This window comes from Sylvia atricapilla, chromosome 3 (assembly GCF_009819655.1).
Source record: "Sylvia atricapilla isolate bSylAtr1 chromosome 3, bSylAtr1.pri, whole genome shotgun sequence".
Taxonomy (NCBI): Eukaryota; Metazoa; Chordata; class Aves; order Passeriformes; family Sylviidae; genus Sylvia; species Sylvia atricapilla.
Genome location: NC_089142.1, coordinates 104,763,085 through 104,786,968, shown reverse-complemented (window position 1 = coordinate 104,786,968; position 23,884 = coordinate 104,763,085). Strand labels below are relative to the sequence as shown.

At 40.4% G+C, this 23,884-nt stretch overlaps 1 protein-coding gene across 2 annotated transcripts in view; it reads left to right on the top strand.

The window, feature by feature from the left end:
* PCSK2 (proprotein convertase subtilisin/kexin type 2) overlaps window positions 1–21,438 on the top strand; it is a 97,736-nt gene extending 76,298 nt beyond the window's left edge. For both annotated transcript variants that reach the window (XM_066316501.1, XM_066316502.1), the window contains 5 exons: window positions 939–1,114; window positions 11,684–11,899; window positions 13,114–13,214; window positions 15,721–15,948; window positions 19,688–21,438. In XM_066316501.1, the coding sequence (XP_066172598.1) occupies window positions 939–1,114; window positions 11,684–11,899; window positions 13,114–13,214; window positions 15,721–15,948; window positions 19,688–20,174 (1,208 nt within the window). In that variant the 3' untranslated portion in view covers window positions 20,175–21,438. The remainder of the gene's footprint in view (window positions 1–938; window positions 1,115–11,683; window positions 11,900–13,113; window positions 13,215–15,720; window positions 15,949–19,687) is intronic.
* Window positions 21,439–23,884: the final 2,446 nt, after the last annotated feature.

Below are 23,884 nucleotides of genomic sequence, written 5' to 3'. Positions count from 1 at the left end.
GATCAGGATCCTTATTGTCATTCACACAGTTTGGCACTTGTGCTGCTGATTTCTGCCCCATCTGTGTCCTAAACCCTTGGGAAAAGCTGAACTTCAGCCCAGGGATGCAAATTAAGCTTGGAATGAGTCCTTGGTTACTCAGAGGCCAAGTGACAGGTTGGCTGTCAGTGAAATTGTCTTCTGTGTGGGGCACAATGGATGTAAGGGCTTGTACTGCTGTCTGTTGCACTCTGGCTTGCTCAGAGTCAACACTTTGAGGTTTTATGAAGTTGACATGCCTAAAGATTGCATCATTTAAACTCCTAACTTCTACTGCAGTGTGGGTTAAAGGAAGCAGGTTTTAGTTTGCTTTTTTCCTCCACATGCTGGCCATATTTTGCTATTGTGCCTGCATGTTGACAGAATGATACTTTTCCAGGAAATTGCTGTGTAGCATGTTTCCCTCCTCTGATTAAATTCTGGAGATGCACCAGAATAAATAGAAAATTACTTGAATAATTAGTGACATGTGAACACAAAACTGAATGTAAGTTAGATGGGGGGGGGGCCTTACTCTTTTTTGCTAGCTTACAAAATATTATTTTAAATGCCATTGATGTTATTTAAATGCTGAATTTCTGAGATTGCTGAAAGTGTTTATTTTTAAAGTGTTCTCCAAGAGTAGATGGAAAATACAGGGTAATTAGGAAGCTAACAGTAAAGTTCTTTGTCTTTCTGGGCCACGCTGCCTTGGTTGCTGGGTGTTTAACACTGGCATCCTGCTGGGTAAGCACACCCTGGTGAAATGGGAATGCCAAGTGCAGGATTACTGAGTGGGTGAAACTGCCAGCTACTTAAAATACCTGTGACTTGGGGGAGGGGGCCTTCTGCAGGTGCTGAGATTAACATTTTGTGCTGGGTAATGCATATTTCATGCTTATGCTGATTAAAACTTACAGGTATTCGAATGCTGGACCAGCCCTTTATGACAGACATTATTGAGGCTTCCTCCATCAGCCACATGCCCCAAGTCATTGATATATACAGTGCCAGCTGGGGACCAACTGATAATGGGAAGACTGTGGATGGACCTAGAGAGTTAACACTGCAAGCAATGGCAGATGGTGTCAATAAGGTAACAAACAGTTTTAATCATCTGGGTGCTGGGGCAGGATGGTTTGTGCATGCTTGTGCTGGAAGCAGCGACGTGGGAACACAATGCTGTTGCACAAATTGTCCAACTTTCAGCATATTTCAAGGTTCTTTGATGTTCACTCTGCAATATTGATTTTATTGTGTAGTCTCAGCATGCTGTGTTTATCTCTAGTCAGCTTATAGATGCTTTTCATAGGCCATCACAGTCAAAATGGAAGAGCCTGAACCTGTAAATTTTCCCCAGGCTGAAACATGGCAGCTGAGCTCCTGACACCGCATTATCTGTTTTGGTGTGTTACCAGATTTATTGTTTTGGATTTGGAGTGTTTCTCAGGTCACTTATGTATTATTTAACTGTGATTGAACTTATAGATATATATCACTTATTATAGCTGTGGTTGAACTGCAACAGTTCAGATGCCCATGGGCTAATGTCATCCAGGAGCCTCCTTGTTTATTCCCATGTTTCCAGCTCCTTCTAGGAGTAGTCTGTGGTCTTTGTAAAAGACACTCAGTATCATCCTGTAATCTGTTTAACCAGTACACTATAAGACAGCTGGGGGAAATGTGAGTGCCACAACTCAAAAATAAAATAAATTAGCCCAAACAAACCAAACTTGCATGGCTTTGTCTTCACTTCTTCAGTGTGATGCAGCCAAGACAATGCTGCCCCTGGTGCTGTAGGGAATGAGCCTCTTCACCTTAGCTGATTATAGATGGGTTTCTGTATTTACAAGATCTGAAATTACCCGGAGCATCTGGGATGTCTTTGTGTGGGAGCTCCACAATTACTCACTTTTCCATCCAAATTGTTTCTTCCTTTCGCTTGTGCCAAACTCTTCATCACCGGCTCACTGCAAGCAGCACATTCAGTTTACCATGTTTTGTGACATGGTAATTAAATCTACCGCTGTGATAAGTAGTGAAGCCTCTAAAGCTTTCTCAAATGCTGAGCCTCAGATGTTTTGCCTGTAACAGAGGGATTACAGTCATCTTCATGCTTCCACCCATAAAATTGGCAATGTACTGCAATAATACTGGAAAACTTGTCACAAATTCCTTCTGGGTCTGCTCAGTTTTGTAGTACAAACTGTAAACAAACCTCTGATGAGTTCAGAGTCCCCGTGAAGTCACCTCACACAGGCTTTGTTTCTTCTTCTTGTGATTTTCATTTACCTAGTGTTTCCATAAAGATCCCCTTAAACACTTTGGTCTTGAGGAGAATCTTTCTTGGGTGTGTGACAGTTTTAGCAGCACCTTGATATGTTATAGTTGCTTGATCTCTCTTCCACTAATGTTGGTTGTAGCAGATATAAACTCAGAACACGGAAGTTTCCCTGTAATTTTTGTGTTGTCCTCCTCCAATGGAGAACTTGTCAAAAAATACAAAAAAATGTGGAAGAATGAAAACTGAGCTAAAGTTATTTTACCCTTCAAGAGAAGCAGATTTTAATGCATAATTATGGGGATTTTTTGCAATTTGATATATAAAATATCTTTGAATTAACTTGTTGTCATATTGCTACATGCTTTAATTTGTGGAGTTACGCTGGAAGTAACTTTCTCTTTGAATGTTCAGTATCAGAATAGAGATTTTTCTTTTTTGTTTTATTGCTTATCTGGAGTCCCATACTCAGAGTGTTGGGTATGTTACCTTTTTAATACCTTGCCCTCAGGAGTGTTTGTGATTCTCTTCAAGAAATAATTTGCAATATTGAGATCAGAAGGGGCCCTGAGGTCACTCGGGTTGAAGGCTCAGGAAAGAGAGAGAGCAGTGACAGTGAGCTGTGCTCTGGCAGGGGTTGCTCTCATCAGGAGACATATGTCTCTCTTATCAGGAGACATAAAATTAACAGGACAGCCTGCATTAGTTCTGTCAGCCATTGCAGAATTAGGAGGAATGATACTGGATTCTACCTAAAAAAATATTGTGGTCCAGGAGAAATGATACTTAATCTTGTAGTGGCAGTAACCCAGCTATCACTGGGCAATATGTGCACAGAAGATGAGACAGTTCCACCCCAAATAACTCCCTTTGTGTTGTGATCATAGCTTTATCTACCCTTCTCTTGCTCATTACATTTCCTAACAGAATGATTTTTTTGGGTATAGTTTGTCTGGTGTGGTTTTTTTAGAGAGACAGATTTTCTGGAGCTATTTCAAGATGTCAGTGGGTGCTGGGTATTTTCTCCATGGTGCTCTGAAAAACCCACTACAGAGCTGACTGCATGTAAAAGAAGACTAACAAGCCTTTAAAATAACACACTTTTACCTAATTTAGGTCTGTAATATATGCATCACATTTTCTATTGACTATAAAACTGTAAATCTGGTTTATTATTATTTTCCAGTGTAACCCTCCTGTCTCATTAAAAGGTGTCTTTTGTAAACTGAGAAACAAAGAAATGTAGGAATTCTTTTTATCAGCCTAGAGCTGATTCTCACCAGAGTTATGGTTCACGAATTAATGATAAAGCTGAAATATTGGCGGGGAGGAAGAAGCATGCTGAGAATAAAAATGTGCTCTTAAAATAAAAGCAATACTTCCAAATGTCCTAGAAGGCAATATAAGAGCTCTTGCATGGAGCAAGATTAATATCCTTGCTTCTAATGCAATAAAATAAAAATCAGCAAGTAGGAGTGATACAGAATTCTTACACAGAATGTGCATTTAATTGTGTTGACAAACACAGGTAACGTTTGCCTTGCTGCCACCACACTTGGGAGCCCAGCTCTAAGGGGAGCTCACTGCCAAATGTTTCATCCTCCCCACAATCTCCATTCCACTGTCATGTCCTTTAGAATTCCTCCTTCCAGAGCTACTGAGATGTGGGGGTAACTAGTCACCTGACAATGGCAATATGATAAAAACTGCAGAAACTGTGAAACTTTGTGTTTATATGTCTATTTTTATGCCTTGAAGTCACCCAGCTATAACCAGGTGGGCTAAGGCCAACATGTCTTCTACTTCTGATATGTATTCTTCTAGCTGAAGATGTCCCTGCTCATTGCAGAGCAGGGTTGGACTAGATGGCCTTTAAAAGGTCCCTTCCAACCCAAACTCTTCTCTGTTTTTCTACCTTTCCTCTTCCATTATCCATTCTTGCCACGTGTTGAACTCATTCTTGCCTTTTGTCTTGATCATACCTTCATTGTGGTGTGCTGCTCTCTTGGAAGGTAAATAGCACCAATAGAGGCAGCACTAAATAGCGTAATTTAGGACAAGACAATCTGCCATCACACTGGCAGCTCCTTTATGGGCTCTTTTACTAATAATATATCTAAGGCTGATCACAAAAGGGATGGGATGTGTGTGAACTGGGTATCAGCATAACCCAATTAATCAGAAGTTACTGGGAAAGGTCCTCAAGCTGCATTTTGTTACTGATACACAGTCCCACTCATGTTTTTTTCATGTGATCTGTCTTCACTGTGTTATCTCACGGCTTTAGTTCAGGGACAGCAGTCAGCAGCATGACTGGGTAGGGGTGGTTGCACTGCAAAGATAAATGAGCTCTCCGTTGAATTAGCAAGAACTTGGGAATAGGGACTGAGAAGAGTTTCATACACACAAAGATCCACAAGTATTTGGCAATTACCAGCACTGGCTTGACACAGGTGAGCACTCTTACCTAATGCAACTTCCAGCTGCTAGAAAAGACCTATTTGGGATGTAATTGGAAAAGACTTTTAAAAACTTTTAGTTTTTAAAGATTAGTACTTGCCTAGTGAGGGGTCCTTGCATTCATTGTATGTGTAGTATGACTTGACAAAGCAATGCTGTGTGATTTACACATCCCTTGGCTGAGCTGTGCTTACCCAATTTGGGGCTAGAAGGCTTGGAGAGGGAGGTAGAGATGGTTGGTGGAAATCCTGTGACAACACATCTCTCTCAAATAGAGAGTTTTTGTTTTATTGTATTGCATCCAGATTTGTATCAACCATCATCTTAAACAGGGAAAGGCAACTTAGGTCAAGAACTAATTCCAATTATATTTTATGGTCGATCCTGTCTTTAGTGTCTAGTAAACATTTCTTATTTGCAATTTCGTGAGTCCAGTTCTTTCCAGCTTCAGTTATTGGAATTTAGGGCAACAAAAAGAAGCAATCAAATAAACTGGTCTCTTATCTATTGCATTTTTATGATGTAGGCTTTTACATTAGGAGGTTGTGAGAGGTTGCTCATGGACTGAATTAATTCCTTGAGACTTCACCATCTCAGCCAGAATATATAAGGCATGAGGCATGTGAAAACATTATTGCTTCCCTAATGTAGTTCTACCTAAGTACCAAGAACTACAATGCCCAAGTACAAATTACCAGGGGAGCAGTATTAAGAATTCGTAGTCACATCATGGCTTTGTAATTGGGCTGTCCAGTGAAGGAAGGACAATGTGAAAAAAACCCAAAGGAAATATTTCTCGTCTGCCTCTCTCCAAGTGCACAGAAATTGTGCTATTGTTCCTTGAAAATAGCATATTAATGAAGTATACACAGGTAGATGCCTCCAACATAATTTTATTTGTTCAACAGCTAAGTGAGGACAGGAAAATTGATGATATGGCAACCATCTGATTACTCCATTTTTGAGGAAGCCCAGCAAGATTTTTTATAACTTGGGAGCCCTTTACTGTTGTATTGCCATTGTGTCTGAAATATGCATTATAATGCCTTGTCTTATTCATCTGAGATAAAACCAAACCTTATTAAAACGCCACGCATGTTTTATCTGCTTGGAATTCTGAACCCTGATCATCTGTCAGGGACATTTTCTAAGGAGGCAAAACAACAATGCAGCCTGAAAATGCTGATTTTGTTGTCTCACTCTGCCCCCACAAGTGGTTTTTTGCCAAATCTCTGTGCCACAGCTCAGCAGATACAAGGCTGATGCTGGAAGCTGGGAACCTTTTGCTTCCAAGAGCACAGGTGAAGCTCTGAGGCCAGAGTTCATCTCACCACTTGGGAATGCTGTGAAGGGAAACCAGCATTGTCACTGGTAAAGAGTAAATTGGGTGCTCAAAGTCTTTCTCAGTGATAATCTAACTCAGAGGTAATGAGAAGAGGATGAGATTGTTTTGGGTTTTTTTTGTTTTTTGGTTTTTTTTTTTTGCAAGTATTATTGATACTAGAGTTACAACTGTAGAATTGTTATATTATCGCTTGTGGTACACAGCCCAGCATCTAGCAAAAAAAAAAAAAAGTTCAATTAAAAGATTTTGCGTCAGCATTTTCAAAGTTCCCTCCTCATTTCCCTGCTAGACTGAATCCTCACTGAAACCTAATGCTGCCTCTCTTCACCAAAAGTATAATTTCACATTCATTTCCCTTGGCTAAGAGAAGTTAATCCAATTTCAACAGTAATTTAGATGAAGAAAATAGCTCAAGCATTATTTTTAGCCAAAGGAGGGATTAACAATTATGCAATTAATTGTGGGTTGGTGGATGTGAGTTCAGTACTCATCTGTGACCAATTCTAAAATAAGTTACAGAAAGCCTTTTATTAGGGTTTACAAATTATATGGCTTAGGTTTCTTGAGAGTCTCATATGCAGCAGTCTTTTGGAGTTTGGTGGTTAATACTTGACCCAAATATTTTCAGAGATCTGCTAGGACAAACTGGACAGACAGTTATTAAAGACAGCAAAATGTGAAAAAAGGGAGGATGTGAAGGAGAAGCGTGACTGAAATGTGGTTCCAAGTGACTGTTATCCCCTGCACAGCAGCCAAGGGTTGAACTGGGCTCTTGCTCCTGCCAAAGCAGCCTTTCCTCTTCCACTCTTGGATACAGTGGTTAGACAGGCCAGCAGGGAAGGGACAGCACCTTCATCACTGGTCAGTTTTAGAGCATAACCCCATTGCTGTTTCTTCTGAGCTCAACTGCATGGTTTGTGGCTGTGCTGGGCTTTTGCAGGGTTACAGCTCAGCATCTCCAGGCTTTCAGAAGAGGCTGGGTGTAGGAGAAGTGCAAAGGCACTCAGCTCAAACAAGGCAGCTGTTCCCCTGAACCTGTGTGGTGGCAAACTTTGGCAATCCAAATGTGTTTCCTGCTTAAACTTTCTCTGAGGTATCTCTGAGGCTAAATCAAGATTGCTTGGCTGGCTGTCAGGAATGTTTTCCTGCCTGGATTTTCCTTTAGGTTTTTCACAGAGCTGGAGTCGTCAGTATAGGAAAGGAGCAAAGGTATCCAAGAAGTCACAGGCCACCAGATTGCTCTAGGCAAATCATCCTGGCAGCTGGAGGAGCCAGGGATGTCAGGGATGCAGGAACATCCAGGCAGGCTCCACAAAACCCTGGCGGTACAAAAAATGGGCAGCAGTTCAGGGATGCCAGGGACTCACTGCCTCCAGCTGGTTTATGCTGTGTAGGCAGACTGCTGGTGAACAGGAGGCTTGGGGAGACCAAGATCTCTGTGTGATCTCCTGGAGAGAGGTCTTGGGAGTCCAGTCTGATACTCCCCAGCAGCTCATGACAGCAGAAAAATGGTCCCAAAGCTCTACCAGTGTGTCCCTGCCTTGGCGTGTCCCAGCCAGGGAATACAATGGTGATTTCATTTTACCTGTGCAGGCTGCAAACTATACTTTCTGCAATAATTAGCACTCATTACTGAAGGTTTTAATTACAAAACAGGATAGGATTTTCAAATAATTCAGTCATAAAGAGAAAGGAATCCTCTTTTCAGAGGAAATTCTAGTCAAATTATTAGCGACAGCAAAATGTGAAAGGGAGGATGTGAAGGAGAAACGTGACTGAAATGTGTCCTGTTCATAAGTCAGTAGGACCCCTGAAAAAGATGAGAAGAAACTGTAGAATTTCTTTTGCTTTTCCTGGAAAACCAGTTTATCTCTTGCCATAGCAGGCACACAAATTGCTATTAAATTATACAGAAGGTGCTGAAACACCTCTGTTTTCCTAGGAGGAAAGAATTACAAAATAGCTATTATATGTCAAGCAGAAAGAAGGATGCTTATAAAACAATGTGTGCTTTGAATTTGTTACAGAAATCAGTTTTCAGTTCTATATTTTTTTCACTTTTTTTTTTCCAAGTGTGCCCCATCTGCATTTGCTTCCATAGGAATGAAACAGTCCATAAACTGTTGTAAAAGACATTTGGCTGTCCTTATCCTGAAATAGCTTTTCACTCACCTAAAAAGACGTACCTCCTCACAGTCAGGTGCTGTGTTTTTTTTTCTTCTTTCCCCACTCCTATCTGCCTCCTGGTGTCCTGATGATGCCTTTTCCTGGTTCTAAAAATTAAGAGCCAGACACGCTTAAGGGATGAAGGGTTTTTACCTCGGTATTTTAATAAGGATCCTTATTGGTGCACCACTTCACCAAGGTGGAATACACCACAGTGTGCTCTGGAGGAAGGATAACTCTTTAAACTGTACCTTACAGTTCTTAATTCTTTAATAATAATTTAATTTTTCCTGACTCTTCCTTCAGGCTCCCTCTGCTGGTTGTAGTGTATGTTACTACTGCCTTCTTCAGCACCGTTTTTGGTCCAAAGCTACAGCAGCTTGAGTCACACTAGTAACCTTTTTTTAGGTTCATGTGAGGTTGAGATGCAAGTAGGAGCTTTCAATTCCCTTTAAATATTGACGTTTAGTTACCCAATGGATTTTTTTTTTCTTTCTGGCTTGTCATAGAATCATAGAGTGGTTTGAGTAGGAAGGGACCTTAAAGGCCGTTTAGTTCTGACCCGCTGCCATGCCATGAGCAGTGAATGCCACCCACTAGATCAGAACTAGTTTTACCGCTAACACCATCCAGAGCATTGAAAATTCACTTCTCCTGAAGCCATGTATTTCTTCCTGGTAAGTGACATGATGTCTGACAGCCACCAAACAGTTTGCCTGTGCAAGCAGTCCCACTATAGGGTCTGGCTGTGGCACATGTTAGCAACAAATCCTAAGTATCACTGCAAATAATGCAGTTGGGCTGCTGTCTGTTTATTCCAGCACTGTTTGCTCATCTTTCCAGTCCTGGCTAGGAAGGAAAGGCAATTGAAATTAGAGTATTAAGAGATTAATTATAGGTTTTAAACACTTAAGACCTACTTGTGGATGTGACTCCTGTAAAAGTGATACCCAGGGGCCACTCTCAAGTTACAGTAATTGCATGTATAAAACTCATCCCTTTCAAATGAAAAGAAGGGGGATTGTTTAAGAAAAAGTCCATACATGACAAGCATCCTATTGCTGCCACCAGCAGCCATCTGCTTTCTGTGTTGGACAGCCACCTGCATTTTTGGGACAGAGGCTGTGCAGAGCAGGTGCAAAGTGGTGTGGTGGTGGTGTAGGTGGGCATGGTGGTGGCAAGAGTGGGATGTAGCCTCTGAGGGCAGTCTAAAGCCCAGGTTTGGTCCCTGTAAACTAATGGCAGTCAGAGCACAAGGTGGGATATGGAAAAAGTCAAAGATAAAAAAGACATAGCTGGTCTTGTATTACTGATTTTTATTTTATTTTTAAAATTAATTGCTAGAATTATTTTGTTCTTAAAAGTATGTATTTTTGCAACAGTATCATCCTCCCTTAAAACTTGACTGATACCAGGTCTTTGTGGAAGTTCTTAGATGGATTTCAGTGAGCTTTTTCATAGTCATTATCTTTATTATGAAAATCTGTGTCCTGAGATGTTACATATCCCAGTGTCAGCAGTCCTGCTGTGCAATTCAGTGGATTATAATGCAACTCACCAACGTGCTTGAAATAATGAGGTTGCTCTGTTCAGTGGGGTGCAGTGAAAAATAGAAGCTACTGCTGGGAACTCAGATTTGATTTAAAATCCTGACTGAAAAGGTTCCCTATTAAAATGCCACTGCAGGTTACTAAGTTCATATATTCATTAACTTCTATTTCATGCTGGGCAATGAGAAGACCAGAAGAAATTTTTTAGTCTTTTGCTCAGTGCATCTAAACAGGGTGTTAAATCCCAGCCTTGCAGGCTTCTCTGGTGCTCTTGGAAGTAAGTGTTGGATTACTTGAACTAAACACAGAGAGAAGTGGTGGCTGTGCTGGAATCAGTTGGAGATCTGAGCTTTGAGTTCCATAGCACTGATCTTTCCCTGAGACTTGGAGTTCTCAGGCCTGACTCTCTTTCAGGCAGCTCCTACCTCTTTCTGGTCATGGAATTAGAAGGAGCTGAGTTAATCCCTTCCCACTACCTGCCTGTCTGGAAGTTGGGGAGAGGGTATGGATTTCTTTCCTTTAATTAATGTCAAGCCTTTATAGTGATCCTTCAGCTTCAATCACTCTTGTCCATCTCAGCATAATCACTGGGCTTTTTTTAATAGATTATTTGTATGGCCTCATAACTTTATTTTCTTGTTAGAAGTAGAAGCTGGTTTGTCAGAAAAACAGCTCTGAACCAATCACATCTTTGGAAAAAGAAATTTATTGAGAGAAAAAGGTGCTGGTAGAGCTTTTTAGCCATTGTCTGAACCTAACTGGATCTTAGAGAGATGACCTATATCTCTTTTAAAGGAACACTTTTCCTCATAGCACTTAGACCATGACATAAATGCTAATGAATCCATAAAATGTCTTAGCATCTGCCACAGGAGCCTTCAGGGTGTGAAGCAGACCAGGAGATAAATGGAAATGCTCTATGTTCACAAGGTTGCAGAGCTGGCTTTGGCTGGCAGTTACCTGGATTTAACCACCTGCATAGGTCTGTGTATTTCAGCTGGAGCTTCTTATATGTTTTGTTGGAAGCAGTTTTCTCCTTTACAGATGCTCAGCTTTACAATTAGATATGTGAGTTGTTTTGCCAATTGATGGTGGTGATTTAAAGGACACAGACAGCAATAAAGAATGGCCTTATTTTACTATCAATACTAAGGCAACATGGAAGCAAAATGCTATATTTAATAAAACAATAAGCTTACTGTGCACTTGGCTTCAGCAGCAAACAAAATAAGCAAGATAATGCACCTAATCAGTACTAAATGAGAGAAAGAGAATAGTGATTGAGAAAGATACATCACCAATTGCCTAAATATTTTACCATCATCCAGAACACACAGTTGCTCGTTCTGTTGCAGTGGCAATTTGGAGAATTTTCCAGGGAACTGGGAGGTCCTAGAAGGGTATTCTCTGATAAATGAGGTCTCCAAAGCTGCTGCAAATGGGAGATTCCACTTTTTATAGCACAATTCTTGACCAACTGGGACCAGGGCTTGGCCAGAGCCCAGGCCACAGTGGGGGTAGGGGTTTCTTGCAAATAAGCATCTGGTGTTGTCAGTTGGGAAGGTTTCTTAAAATTACATGAGTATTCACATATCTTGCAGATAATTGCACAAAATCATGTGAACGTTCCTTTAGCAGCCAGTTTTACGTTAAAGCAGTTTGGTCAGTCTGTGTGCAAGGTTCTTTTGTTAAATGGCTAACACAGAAAGTATCTATTACGTGGCTTTCAGGGTTCATCTGAGTCAGCTTTGGCTAGGGCTTGTTGTTCAGGCCTGAGCACTTCAGCAGTTGGAAGTTGCTGCTGAAGTAACTTCTGTAGTATCTCCTGTTTGCTGTTTAACTCCAGAGGGTCAATTTTCACAGGGCCGGGGTGGAAAAGGCAGCATCTATGTGTGGGCCTCTGGAGATGGAGGCAGCTATGATGACTGCAACTGTGATGGTTACGCATCGAGCATGTGGACAATCTCCATCAATTCTGCCATCAACGATGGACGGACAGCTCTGTATGATGAAAGCTGCTCCTCAACCTTAGCCTCCACCTTTAGCAATGGGAGGAAGAGAAATCCAGAGGCTGGCGTGGTGAGTCCTGATACTGTTGTGCTGTTGTTGCTGTCTTTGTGCATGATGTATGTCTGTGTGCATGACCTATTGCAAACCTCTGTGTACTCTGGAGCAGCAGATGGTTCTTTGTTGAGATGGGTATTTTCTCATTTGAGGTATGAGATGGTGCCAAAACTGTCAGCTGAGAAGATGTGGGATTTATACAGCAATGATCTTCCACCTTTTAGAGCTTCAAAGGAAAGTTAGTGCTTTCCTTTATCAGAAACCAGATTTAGAAGCTCACTGGCCCTCTTTTGAGAGGACAGTGTGGCAAAAGGTCTCTGTAAAAATCTTAGTTAACATCTGAAATGGTATTTACTTGTACTGGCAGACTTCTGCTGTACAAGCAGCACAGAGCAGAATGACATTTAGTCACCCACAGAGGGCATATGGGGGTTCAGATCACCAGAGCCTGCTGTTGCTGCAGGGCCATACCTCCAGCTGGAAAACAGGCAGGTTCTGTTCAATTGTATTTGGGATTCTCTTCCACCATAGTGATCACTGCTCTTCAGCACTTCAGCACCTTCATACTAGCCAGGACTTAGTTCAGTTTCCAGAGTGGAAAATGCAGGTGTACTCACTCAAGGTTAGTTTTTGCCAAAAGCTGTTGTACATTTTCCATGGCCCTGTCTCACATAAGAGACAAGACACATTGTTGCAATCCTAAATACCCACGTGCAGTAGTGGACAGTACACTGATTTCTATTTTCATATCAGCACTGTGATGATACCAGCCAAAATGATCTTTGTAATTATTGCCATAAAATGTTTTCTTCTGGTCTCTGCTAGTGACTGATCTGCACAGGAGACAGCAATCTGGTGGTGCTGCTGGTCTCGGAGTTGGACAAATGTTAAGACGCTCAATAGTGTTAGCAATTCTAGTTTCAAATATTTTTGATAATCAGTAAAGAATTTAAGGCATTTGGTTAAACTGTGTTTATAAGAAATAGATGGGTTCTAAGTGATAATGAGCACTGGTTTACTACCTGATAGCTTGCTCTTTCATTTATGCTCTAAATGTGCCTCACTGTGGTTTTAAATTGATACACTCTTCCAAAAAAGAAATCAAATTGTGGGCACAAACACAATTAAAGAGCAAGGGCACAAACTCCACTTTCTGTGTTTTTCTGAATCTGTAGCTGCAGGGAAAATGGGGTAACTGGTTTTATTAATGGCATTTAATATCATTGCAGGCTACAACAGATTTGTATGGCAACTGCACCCTGCGTCATTCGGGCACGTCTGCAGCAGCCCCTGAAGCAGCTGGAGTGTTTGCCCTGGCCCTGGAGGCTAAGTATGCTGTTGAGAAATTCCTCATGAGCTCTGGAGAGGGGAGGGCCTGTAGTTTGTTTAATGGTGTTCATCATTTCAGTGGGCTGGCTGTGGCACCAGGCTGCAATAACCAGCTCAGAAGTGCAGTAGTGGTGACTTGCAGATGGAGCAACAGCCTTGCCAAAGTCTCATGGCACAGAGAGACTTTGGCTGTCTTTTGGCTGTCTGGCTCTCTCTGTGTCCTCTGCATCCAGGGATTAGACTTCTCTAGCACTGTTTGGAGGAAGAGATTATTTAATTTTTCCACATGTCCTCTGTGAAACACCCAGCCTATGAAAACATAAGAATGACCCTCTAGTATGAGGCAGGAGTTCATCTTGTGTCTGCAATGACAAGTGCTTAGAAAGAGGACAAAGAATGGGGATTAAGAGTGATCTTTCAACAAGAGCTTTGTCAATCCATGGTTTGTAGGGGCAGCAGTGGGTCTCATCTGTTTAACAGCCACAGGCAGATTGATCTTCCTTGAAGTTGCCTACCTCTTTTTCAAATTGTCTGTATTTGGCACCTAGGTCATCCCGTTCCTCAATATTTTTTTGGCAGCGGTGGTGTGGAACGTTTTCTTTGTTTTCTTAACCCATTGCTGGTAGCTTGCTTCTGTGCTGTGTAATTGCTCTGTTACATGAAGGAATAAATATCCATTGTCTATTTACCATCTCTGTGGCATTCCTGACACTGAGACCTTTTTCATATCTTGGAATCATTATCTTCTTCTCTATTGATTAGGAAAAATTTTCCTCACAGTAACTTATACCACCTTTTTACTTAATGTTTTTTCATTAACTGAGGCAACATTTGCTTAGTTACAAAGCTTCAGTTGCTGTAACAACAGCATGAAGTGAGTACTATGTGCACAGTTTTCTTCAACAGTGCAGAATAATGAATATTTGTGAGAGGAGGCCAAGTCTACATTAGCAGAGCAGTGACTATCGTGCTCAGAACATGTCTTGGTCCAATTCTCATTTTTCAGGTTTTATACCTGTAAAACATATGCCAAATGTTTAGCTTTGGATGATCATTCCTTCTACTGTCAAACTCATTCAGTGGGACAGCCACTATGTAAAATAGTAATATGGCTATAAAAATATAAATGTTTAATGAATTTTCTGACCGCTGAATGTTTAAACTGGACTGGAACCTAAATATCTCAGTAATAATTTACGTTCTTTTTCATTTGAGCTACCTATAAGGACTGGAATTACTCTGCCAAATTATCATGACTAGGAATTAGACTTAATACCCCTGGCTTGCACTAGAATTTCTAGGCTTTGCTAAGAAGGCAGCAGGAGAGAGAAGGAGCTGTCAGTGTCTCCTATATCCTTCTGGCTATATTCAATTGTAGTGTGCAGACCTATCCTGGATGACCTTTCCTGGGAATCACTGACAATCTCCCACAAAGCCTGTTCTTGCCTGCGTTATGTCTTTGTCAGCTCATACACAATATGGGACTGACAAGTCTCTGAAAACAGACCAACCTATGAAATAGAAAGTACAGCTTTAAGATATGTAGCAAGCTCTTTAAAGATTTCAATAAGAATGATGGAAGTGATACCTTCTTTTCAGCTCTCTTGTGTCACCTTGTTATTGGCCATTGTGTACGTTCAGCATGCACACATGCTTATTACTTGGGGCACAGAGAGCTGAAAAGCAGCTCCTTTTAGGCTGATGGTTTGAATCAAACTCATTGTGATGTTGAAAGAGTTCATCATAAAACAACTGGAATAGCTTTAGTTCTGAAGAATTAGAACGTCAGTTCTGAAGTTTTTAGAATAGTAAGTGCCCTTCCTGTTATCATAATCACTGTACATCTAGGAAGACAAGAGAAGATGATGAAAAATAACCATTGCAACCAGGCAAACATTACTTGACTGCATCCATTCATGCTAATATAACATGGGTGAAAAACCTCTGCCCATGCCTTATACTGCAAAGCTGCAGCCACTCATGGCCCAAAGATCCCCATATTCACAGAATCCTGACATTAGCAGCACCCAGATTGCCAGAGCTCCTCAGCTTCATCAGACTGGGGGCTTCTCAGGGTGGATCTTGAAAGGTCCATGGGAAAAGCAGGAGGAGCAGGCAAGAAAAAGGGGGCAAGATATGAAAGGAAAGTAGGTAAAAATTTTTTATCATCTTTGAATTTTTTGTATTTCTCTCAGGATCTGGTATAATACCTTACTCATTTTATTAGTGTAAAATTTTCATGTTGGATCTATAACGTCTAGTTCAAGGAAGTTATTTTTAATCAGAAAGGATTTTGCACTTTTGGAGAATGTAGTTGGAGAAGTACTGTATAACTCACACCTATTCTTGTTCCCACTGAGATCAATAGAAGCTTTACTATTGAGATGTGTGCAGTTACAATTTCAGTTTCCCAGAGGCAAATTTTCCCCAAAGCCTTGCTCAAACACAGTTCCTCTTTACCATCTGCCTGGAAATCATGTTTGCTCCTGATTGCTGTTCTTTCACAGCGTGCATCTGACATGGAGGGACATGCAGCACCTGACAGTGCTCACCTCCAAGAGGAACCAGCTCCATGATGAGGTTCACAGGTGGCGCAGGAACGGCGTTGGGCTGGAGTTCAACCACTTGTTTGGCTACGGGGTCCTGGATGCAGGAGCAATGGTTAAGATGGCAAAAGACTGGAAGACTGTTCCTGAGAGATTCCATTGTGTTGGAGGGTCAATACAGGAGCCTGAGTAAGTGGCTAGTGCTGGTGGATGTGTTTGGCTTCATCCAGGCATCTGGGAGATTGCAGGCATACAATTATGTTGGCAAAGACAGTTAAAGAAACTTCATAAAGTTTAATTTTTTGCTAAAAAACCCTAACATTACCAATAATAAGTTGATAAAACATTTCTTATCAGCGATGCTTGATGGAACTATATGATCTTGCAGTTCCTGGCTTGCTGGAGCAGTACATTCTTTAGCACATCTGTATCCTCACTGCTAGTGCCAGTAGTGTCAATAGCAAACTCCATTTCCCCTGGGCACTCACAGGTATGTTTGTAGGAATAAGGAGTTTTTATTATTTTTACATTATTCCCAGGTAGTTTTGGGGAATAGAGAGCCTATCCCCAAATAAAAATCTGGGAGGCTGGCACTGTGAATTACATAAACTGCTGCCACATTAAATAACTATCAGCCAGGTAATACCTCATTGTGAGATTCTTCAGCAGAAAATTTTATCTCCAGAAGACTGAAACAATCATCTACAGGTACAAGCAATACAATTTGAACACTGCAGCATTTAATTGTGCTTGCTTTAAGCTCTTCAAATCTCTAATTGCAGGGTAGGTAGTCAGATTATTTTCTGATTTACCTTTATGTGCAAAAGGGAATGAGTCAACAAGTGAATGAATTAATACAAATTGGCTACAACAGCTTTAATTTAATTTAAGTAATTGAATTGCTAACCAAATAATGGCCTAAATGATATCTATATCGTTTGAAATTTGACTTTTCAGTGCCATTTTTGAAGGCAACATTATTCTGTCGGAAAAAGAAAACAGACCAGGATGCCACCCTAGCACATAGCTCAGCCAGGGAAAGAGTGAGCTTTTCTCCAGCCTTGCAAATTGAATTTGCATGACTCAAGGTATAACAGCTGAGCCCTGGGTTTTAGTTTATCTGTCATAAGCATCCTCACAGGTAAAAAACAAATGAGTGTGATGAAGCTAGTTTTAAGATATCTCTAGTTTATTAATAATTAAATGAAGAAAAATAATCTCATTTATCTTAAGGAAGCTCCATTTATTGAAATGGGGCTCATCCTAGAGGAGGAGAGAACATGTCTTTCTGTAGGCTGTAAGAGTGCCCCCCTGTTAATTGCCTGACACATCTGTATATTAACAGTCCTGCTGTAATAGTTGTGTTCCCCAATGAAAATGTCACTGACAGGAGATAATAAGCATTATGAAGTGCAACATGTACCTTCTTTGAATTGCACTGTAAAAAAAAAAAAAAAAAATAGCTAGCTAAGTCACAGCATCTCCAGAGATTTCTTGGAAATGAAAACTCTGCACTTGTAATTTGCACTTCTGCTGTGGATAATTGGGTTATTCTTTCAGTTTGATTTGCTGAAGCAATGTTTTCTATACATATTCTCTATATTTTTATATAAGTATAGATATATGTATACATAAAGTATTTATTTAGTATAGATTTATAAAGGTGAGTAGCTGATATGGAGGTGTGTTTCAGAGCAGCATTACCAATTAAGCAAAGGGCCAGGAAATATTTACCAGACATAATATACTGTGTGCTGAAAGCAATCAGCATTTAAAATAGAAACATTTGTTAGCAGTAGGAACTTTTCCTGACAAGGGCTCTGGCTGGTTTAGGGAAATACAAGACTTCATAATATAAGACTTTAAAGCTTTAAGTCCATTAGCTGAGGAACAGGAGCACACAGGAGCTCCCCCTGCTCATCTCTCACTAGGTACTACACATACAAAAGTGGATTTACAATATATAATCTCCCACTGGGTACTATGCCATGGGTACTATATGTATATATACACACACACACACATAAGCTGGACAGTGGCACATGGTAAGGCTTTGGAAAATCAGTTTTCTCTTCTGCTCCTTCATGTCAGGCTTTTCTCATCACCCCTGGTACTTCTTGTTTCTGTAGGAAAATTCACTTAGACTTCCAATAATTAGTCTAGTGAAGCAGACACTGTTAGATCCTGATTGATAGGAAAGGGGGAAATAGAGCAAGCTTTTTCTCATGTGTTTAGAGAGCTGAGAGAACTTTTGCACTGCAGCACTTGAGAAGGTGGTGAGAAAAGCATTTTGCAGCTGTCAAGGCTTCTGCAGAGCAGATGTAGTGGGAACACACTGCTCTTGCTCCTTTGGGCTTTAGCCTTGACAACGAGAAAAGACTCACACTGTGTTGTCCCTCCTCATTAACTGGAGGAGATAAAACACCTTTCACATCTCTGGGAAGGAAGCAGAGTTTGGCAAAGCTTTGTCCACTGTGTGAGAGGGCTGTGAGACAATACGAGTTCAGAGTGAGCTGAGATTGAGGCTTCCCATGCAGAGAAACTGCAAGCACGTGGCAAAGCTGTGAACTGACAGTCCTTTACCTCTGTCTGCACATAGTGCATTTTTCTTGTGCTTTGGCACATAAAATAAATATCTCAAGGATATTATATTACATGCTCAAATACTTCAGCTATACAATATTTATATTATACCAACTTCTGCTCCCTAATACTCAGAACAACACAGGTTTTTCAGTTTAAGGTGTTTAAATGCCTTGAGGATGTGGATCTAAATGACATTTTGCTCTGCAAGTAGTTCCAGATAGGTAATACTCTATGACAGGGGGACTGGCCTGAGCCACTTAGTGATGTACCAAGTGTAGTATCTGGAGCTCATCTCAAGAAGAAAAGAATTCCTGGAAGCTAGGCTCGAGTGAAATGCTTTCACTGGTCTCTAAAGAGCACAGTATTTCATTAGCAGAGGGAAAAAGCTGGTACAGATTTCTTTTGAAAAGAAGGTATTCATTGCCACAGTGTAGTCAATCCCTTCAAAAGAGTCTCAATTTGGCTGCACAACTGAGGTCAGGGAGAAGCCACTGGAAGACAAGATAATGACAAGGTGACTGGAGTCTTTTGTGGCTTGGTCCCTTTTTTAATGATTTCTGTAATTCTTGTCTTTCAATTATTTCTTTTAGACAGAGGAAAATGCCACGCTGCTCACAGAACACTGATAGTGAAGATGTAGAACATTTTTACACTTTCCATGTGTTTTGCCAGCCAGTTTCTGAGGCAGTGGGTGATTGAAGTTGCATCCTGACCACAATGGATTTAGGAGGCACTTAACAGCCTCAGCTCGTGGGATAGACAGCACTTTGGCACCTCAGTAAACACATGCAACTTCTATCATTGGTGTATATGCTCATGTGCAGGAGCTGTTTGTGGATGGAAATCTTCATGGAAAAGCATTTTTCAAACGAGCTGACTCTAGGATCTCACGTTTGTGCTGGTTTCCAAAGCAGAACAAGGATATGTGACTGCACTGAAATTCTGTGCAATTGGTTCCTCCAACACCAGAAAGCCACTTGCTGCTGTCATTTAGGGAAACTTACATGAGTGACTACTCATGGTTCTTTAACTGAGTATGCACATTATTATCCAATTATCCCATAAATAAAGACAACCATAAATGTTAGTCCTTAAAGAGAAGTATGTGCTTCTAAAATTGTATTACTTCTCTCTTTGTGTACGTGTACATTTCATAACTATTTTCAAATTAAGATTTTGGTATCGTTTTCTAAGAGGAGAACATTTGCAGCTGTTATTTCCTTACTTCTCAGGTGTTGATAGGGAAATGATACAGTTTTTCTGCAAGGCTCTACAACCCAGCAGCTTTAGCATAAGCCCTGTTGTGCTGTTTTAATTTGCTTCATTATCTTTTGACCCACAGGAAGATACCACCAAGTGGCAAGCTGGTCCTCACACTGACAACTGATGCCTGTGAGGGGAAGGAGAACTTTGTCCGCTACCTTGAGCACGTCCAGGCAGTTATAACTGTGAATTCCACACGGAGAGGAGACCTCAACATCAACATGACCTCACCCATGGGAACCAAGTCCATCCTGCTGAGCCGGCGCCCCAGGGATGATGACTCCAAGGTGGGTTTTGACAAGTGGCCTTTCATGACCACTCACACTTGGGGAGAAGACCCCCGAGGCAGCTGGGCTCTGGAGGTGGGGTTTGTGGGCGGCCAGCCCCAGCGGGGCGTGCTGAAGGAGTGGACACTGATGCTGCACGGGACTCAGAGCGCACCCTACATAGACCAAATCGTCAAGGATTATCAGTCCAAACTGGCCATGTCCAAGAAGGAAGAGCTGGAGGAGGAGTTGGATGAAGCAGTGGAGAGAAGCCTGAAGAGTATACTGAGCAAGAACTAGTGCTGTGTTGCATGACGGTGTCTTTCCTTCCCCAGACCCCTCCACTTCACCAAACTTCACCTTCTGCTATCCAAACCTCTGTGTTAGACGTATTACAATGATTGTCTCTGTAGCCAAAATTATCACCCTTTCTTGATTTTAAAGTCTTATATCTCGTCGATAATTATTTTAATCGCCACTGAAGCAGTCCATTTTTTAAATCTCTGAACCACGAAATATACTCCCACCAAATACTATGTATAGTTTGTGACTGTAAATGATGATTTTTTTTTCTTTTGTGTCATACAAATAGGTAATAACCTGCAAAGAAGCTAATGGCTTTTCCCTTCATATTTCTGTGGTAAATGTTTGTATTAAAAAAAAAAAAAAGAGTGAATTTTAACACTGGAAGTTGGTGATAATGAGCACATTTTTAAAAAATGACTGTGAGAGAGGGAATCACAAAGAAGTTGTCAGGAGAGGTCTTTAAACATGCTCCTTCTGCATCACTGACTTCAGTGGGGCTTTCTCCATTGGGTTCAACCAAAGCAGCACTAGACCCCACAAAAAGAAATAATCCAGAGATAAGGAAAATTCATCAATCCTATTTGCAGAAATCCAATTCTTTTGAGATGTTTATTTCATACTACAGTTACACTACATATACCCTTCAGCTACAGGATGGACCAACAGATACGCAATAAGGAAGGCAAAGTGATGCCAAAGCTGGGTGGCAGGGAAAAGTGATTTGCAAACTGGGTCAAGGCCTTCTAGAAGCACAAGTCACACTTTTGCTGGAGTTATTTTAGTTTGGTTGTTCTGGGGGTTCTTTTCCTGTGTTTTTGGGAGGGTTGGTTTGGTGGGTTTGTTTTGCAATTTTGGCAATTTAAATCAATTTACCATCTTAAAGGAGAACAGGCATATGTAAGAACGTGAGCTGTACGATTTCTGGCAACTTGTGTGCATCTGCTGGTCTCCCTACTGAGATGTTCTCCAGCACTGTAAAATGAGGCTGTTTCAGCATTACCAACCACAGACACCTGTTTTCTGGGTTGCCACCTGGTTTCTAGCTGCCACTAAACTGCTGTGGGGAAAATTTGAAGCACACAGTTTCAATCCCAAAGCGATTTTTAATTTAAATTTCTTTTTTTTTTTTTTTTTTAAATCTATATATATGCTGGTATTATGTTGTACAAATATATTTAAGGAGAAAAATATGCTGAAGTTATTAAAGTGTAATGCAAAGTTGGCCTTCTTGAGAAATAAAATGTAGTATATTTGGGAAGATTTGTTGGCAGTCATTGTTTTTTGGTGTTTAAAGTCAATCCCACTTTGATGAGTTAAAGTCCATCTCTCTCACCCTCAGAGTATGCTCTGGCTATTGCTGCAAAACATAACATTCTCCCTGGGGGGAATTACTGATGGAAGTAACCACTACATGTTCTCAGGTGTGAGATACCAAATTTAACCTTTGAGAAACGAAAGGTCTTGATTCTGCAAATATTTAGGCACTTGCACTAAAGCCCATCAGTGGACCTAGTCAAATGGTAATTTTAAGCAGATACTCCAGATCTTTGCAGGATCTACATTTTAGCAGCTACTAGTTTCAGAATTTTATTATGTATTTTTAATACGCAGAGTATTAATCTAAGATGTTTTAATAAAAGTTGTCCTGGTTGATCCGGTGCATAGCAGTAGAGACGCATTCAGTAAGTAAATATTTATCTAACAAATAAAAAACCATAACCCAAAGATTCTACAGTAGATGTGTTTCGCTTAAGAATGTCTAAGAATAATGTTGATTCAAGAGACTATCCATCTTTTACTTTTTCCATAAGAGGCCTGTTCTTTCCTTTTCCAAATGAAAAATAAACAGCTCAACCTACTCAAAGTCTGTGTGAATTACACCCCAAAGCCAGGCCAGGCAGCCTCACACTACTCACAGGTTTCTCGTTGTGTGCAGCAGTCCCATCAGAAAAATTTACCATATATATATTCATGCATACCCCTGTATGACTAAATACACACACACCTGTGGTATTACTCTCTCTGTGTATATATATATATATAAAATTATAATTTATATACATATTTATAATTTTATTTATATATATATAAAAAGCATACAATATATGTATTGAGAATACATTAAGTATATTTGCATATAAGTATGTCTAGAATTACATATGGTATGTAAGGTATAATACACATACATCATAACTTTTTTTGTGTATGTGATCAAAGGAAGAGGTTACTGAAAGTTTTTACTGGACTTCTAAAATGTGGAGAAGTTTTGGAATAAGAAAAGTCCATGTGGAATTCTTAAATGAACGTGTACATGAATTTCCATTGCATTCATGTAATTTTGCAGTTGTCTGTTCAATTATTAAATATCTTATAAAGCAGCAAAATAACTAGATGGCTGTCCATATTTTCATAATTTAGTAATTGAAAAATCACAGTAATGAGTGATATATAGAAATGGTGAATTTTGATATAATTATATATATATATATAACTACATTTATATACGATATAAAGATCAAATTCTTGGGGATTTTTGCTTCAAGGGATCACTGAAAAATATGTCCAGTTAGGCAGAGTTTTTATGGTATTGCTGATGGAAAATAAAGTCAGTTTGTTAGTATTTATAATAAAAGGGAAAATGAAGCTCATGATGCAAAACAGGTGAACCCTGTGATGATGTTTTATAATGTCAGTAAAATAAAGAGCTGTTATAAACTGGCAGGTCCTATCATCATCATTGCTTATCTGAAGGTACACGGGAGGTAAAATGCTGCTCTCAGTGGGAGGACTTCCCACTTCTCTGTTTTTTACACTGATGAGGAAATGTGTACCCTGCAAATACTGGATACAGAGAAGATAAAGACTGTACTCCAAACGAGTTGATAGCAGCAGATGAAGAGGTAAAGTGCTTTATGTTAACTCTGTGAAACTCTGGCATGTATAGGATTCAAGGCACAGGCTGGGAGGAGCTTTTTTTTTTTTTTTTTTTTTTTTTCAATGTATGTGGTATTATTTAGATGGTTCAAACCCATTGGCTCCAAGGTCAGCTCTGCAAAAGCAGCAGCAGCAGTGCAGGTGCAGAGCTGCACTGGGAAGAGGATGGTGAGGAATAAAGACACAGTTTTGCACTGCAGCTCTGCTCCCAAGGAAATGCTTCAGCAGATTTATTTTTTTTCCCCTCTGCTATTTGGAGCACTTCGATTCACATTAAACCCTCTGTTCCCCTTTTCATCTCTACTTCCCCCCCGTGCCTTTTGGGTACTTTTTAACTTGTGTGTTCTCATGGCAGAAAGTACATTTGATTTTATAATATCTTACCACGTCCACAGCAGTACAGTCTGGCAGGGAACCTCCTGATCTAGTTCTTATTGCCTCAGAAGTGAGAATGTGCCTGTAGTAACCCGAGTCTCATCCCAGTCTCTTGTTGAATAGATGCTTGCAACTATTTCACCAATCAACTTTATGATTTTAAACACCTCATTGAGAATCTGCATTTAATGAAGAGCTTAGCCCCTGAATGAGGAGATACACTACACACTTCAGCATGGTCACTATTAACCAGGCACTACTAGTGGGTTTCTATATAAATTCCATGCTAATTTACAGAAAGATGCCTGTGATCTGTCCCCTTACTGGGCAGTTGCAGTGTCTGTGGAAGGCAGGTCAGAGACTGTAGCAGAATTTAGCCCTCATCTCTTGTTAGT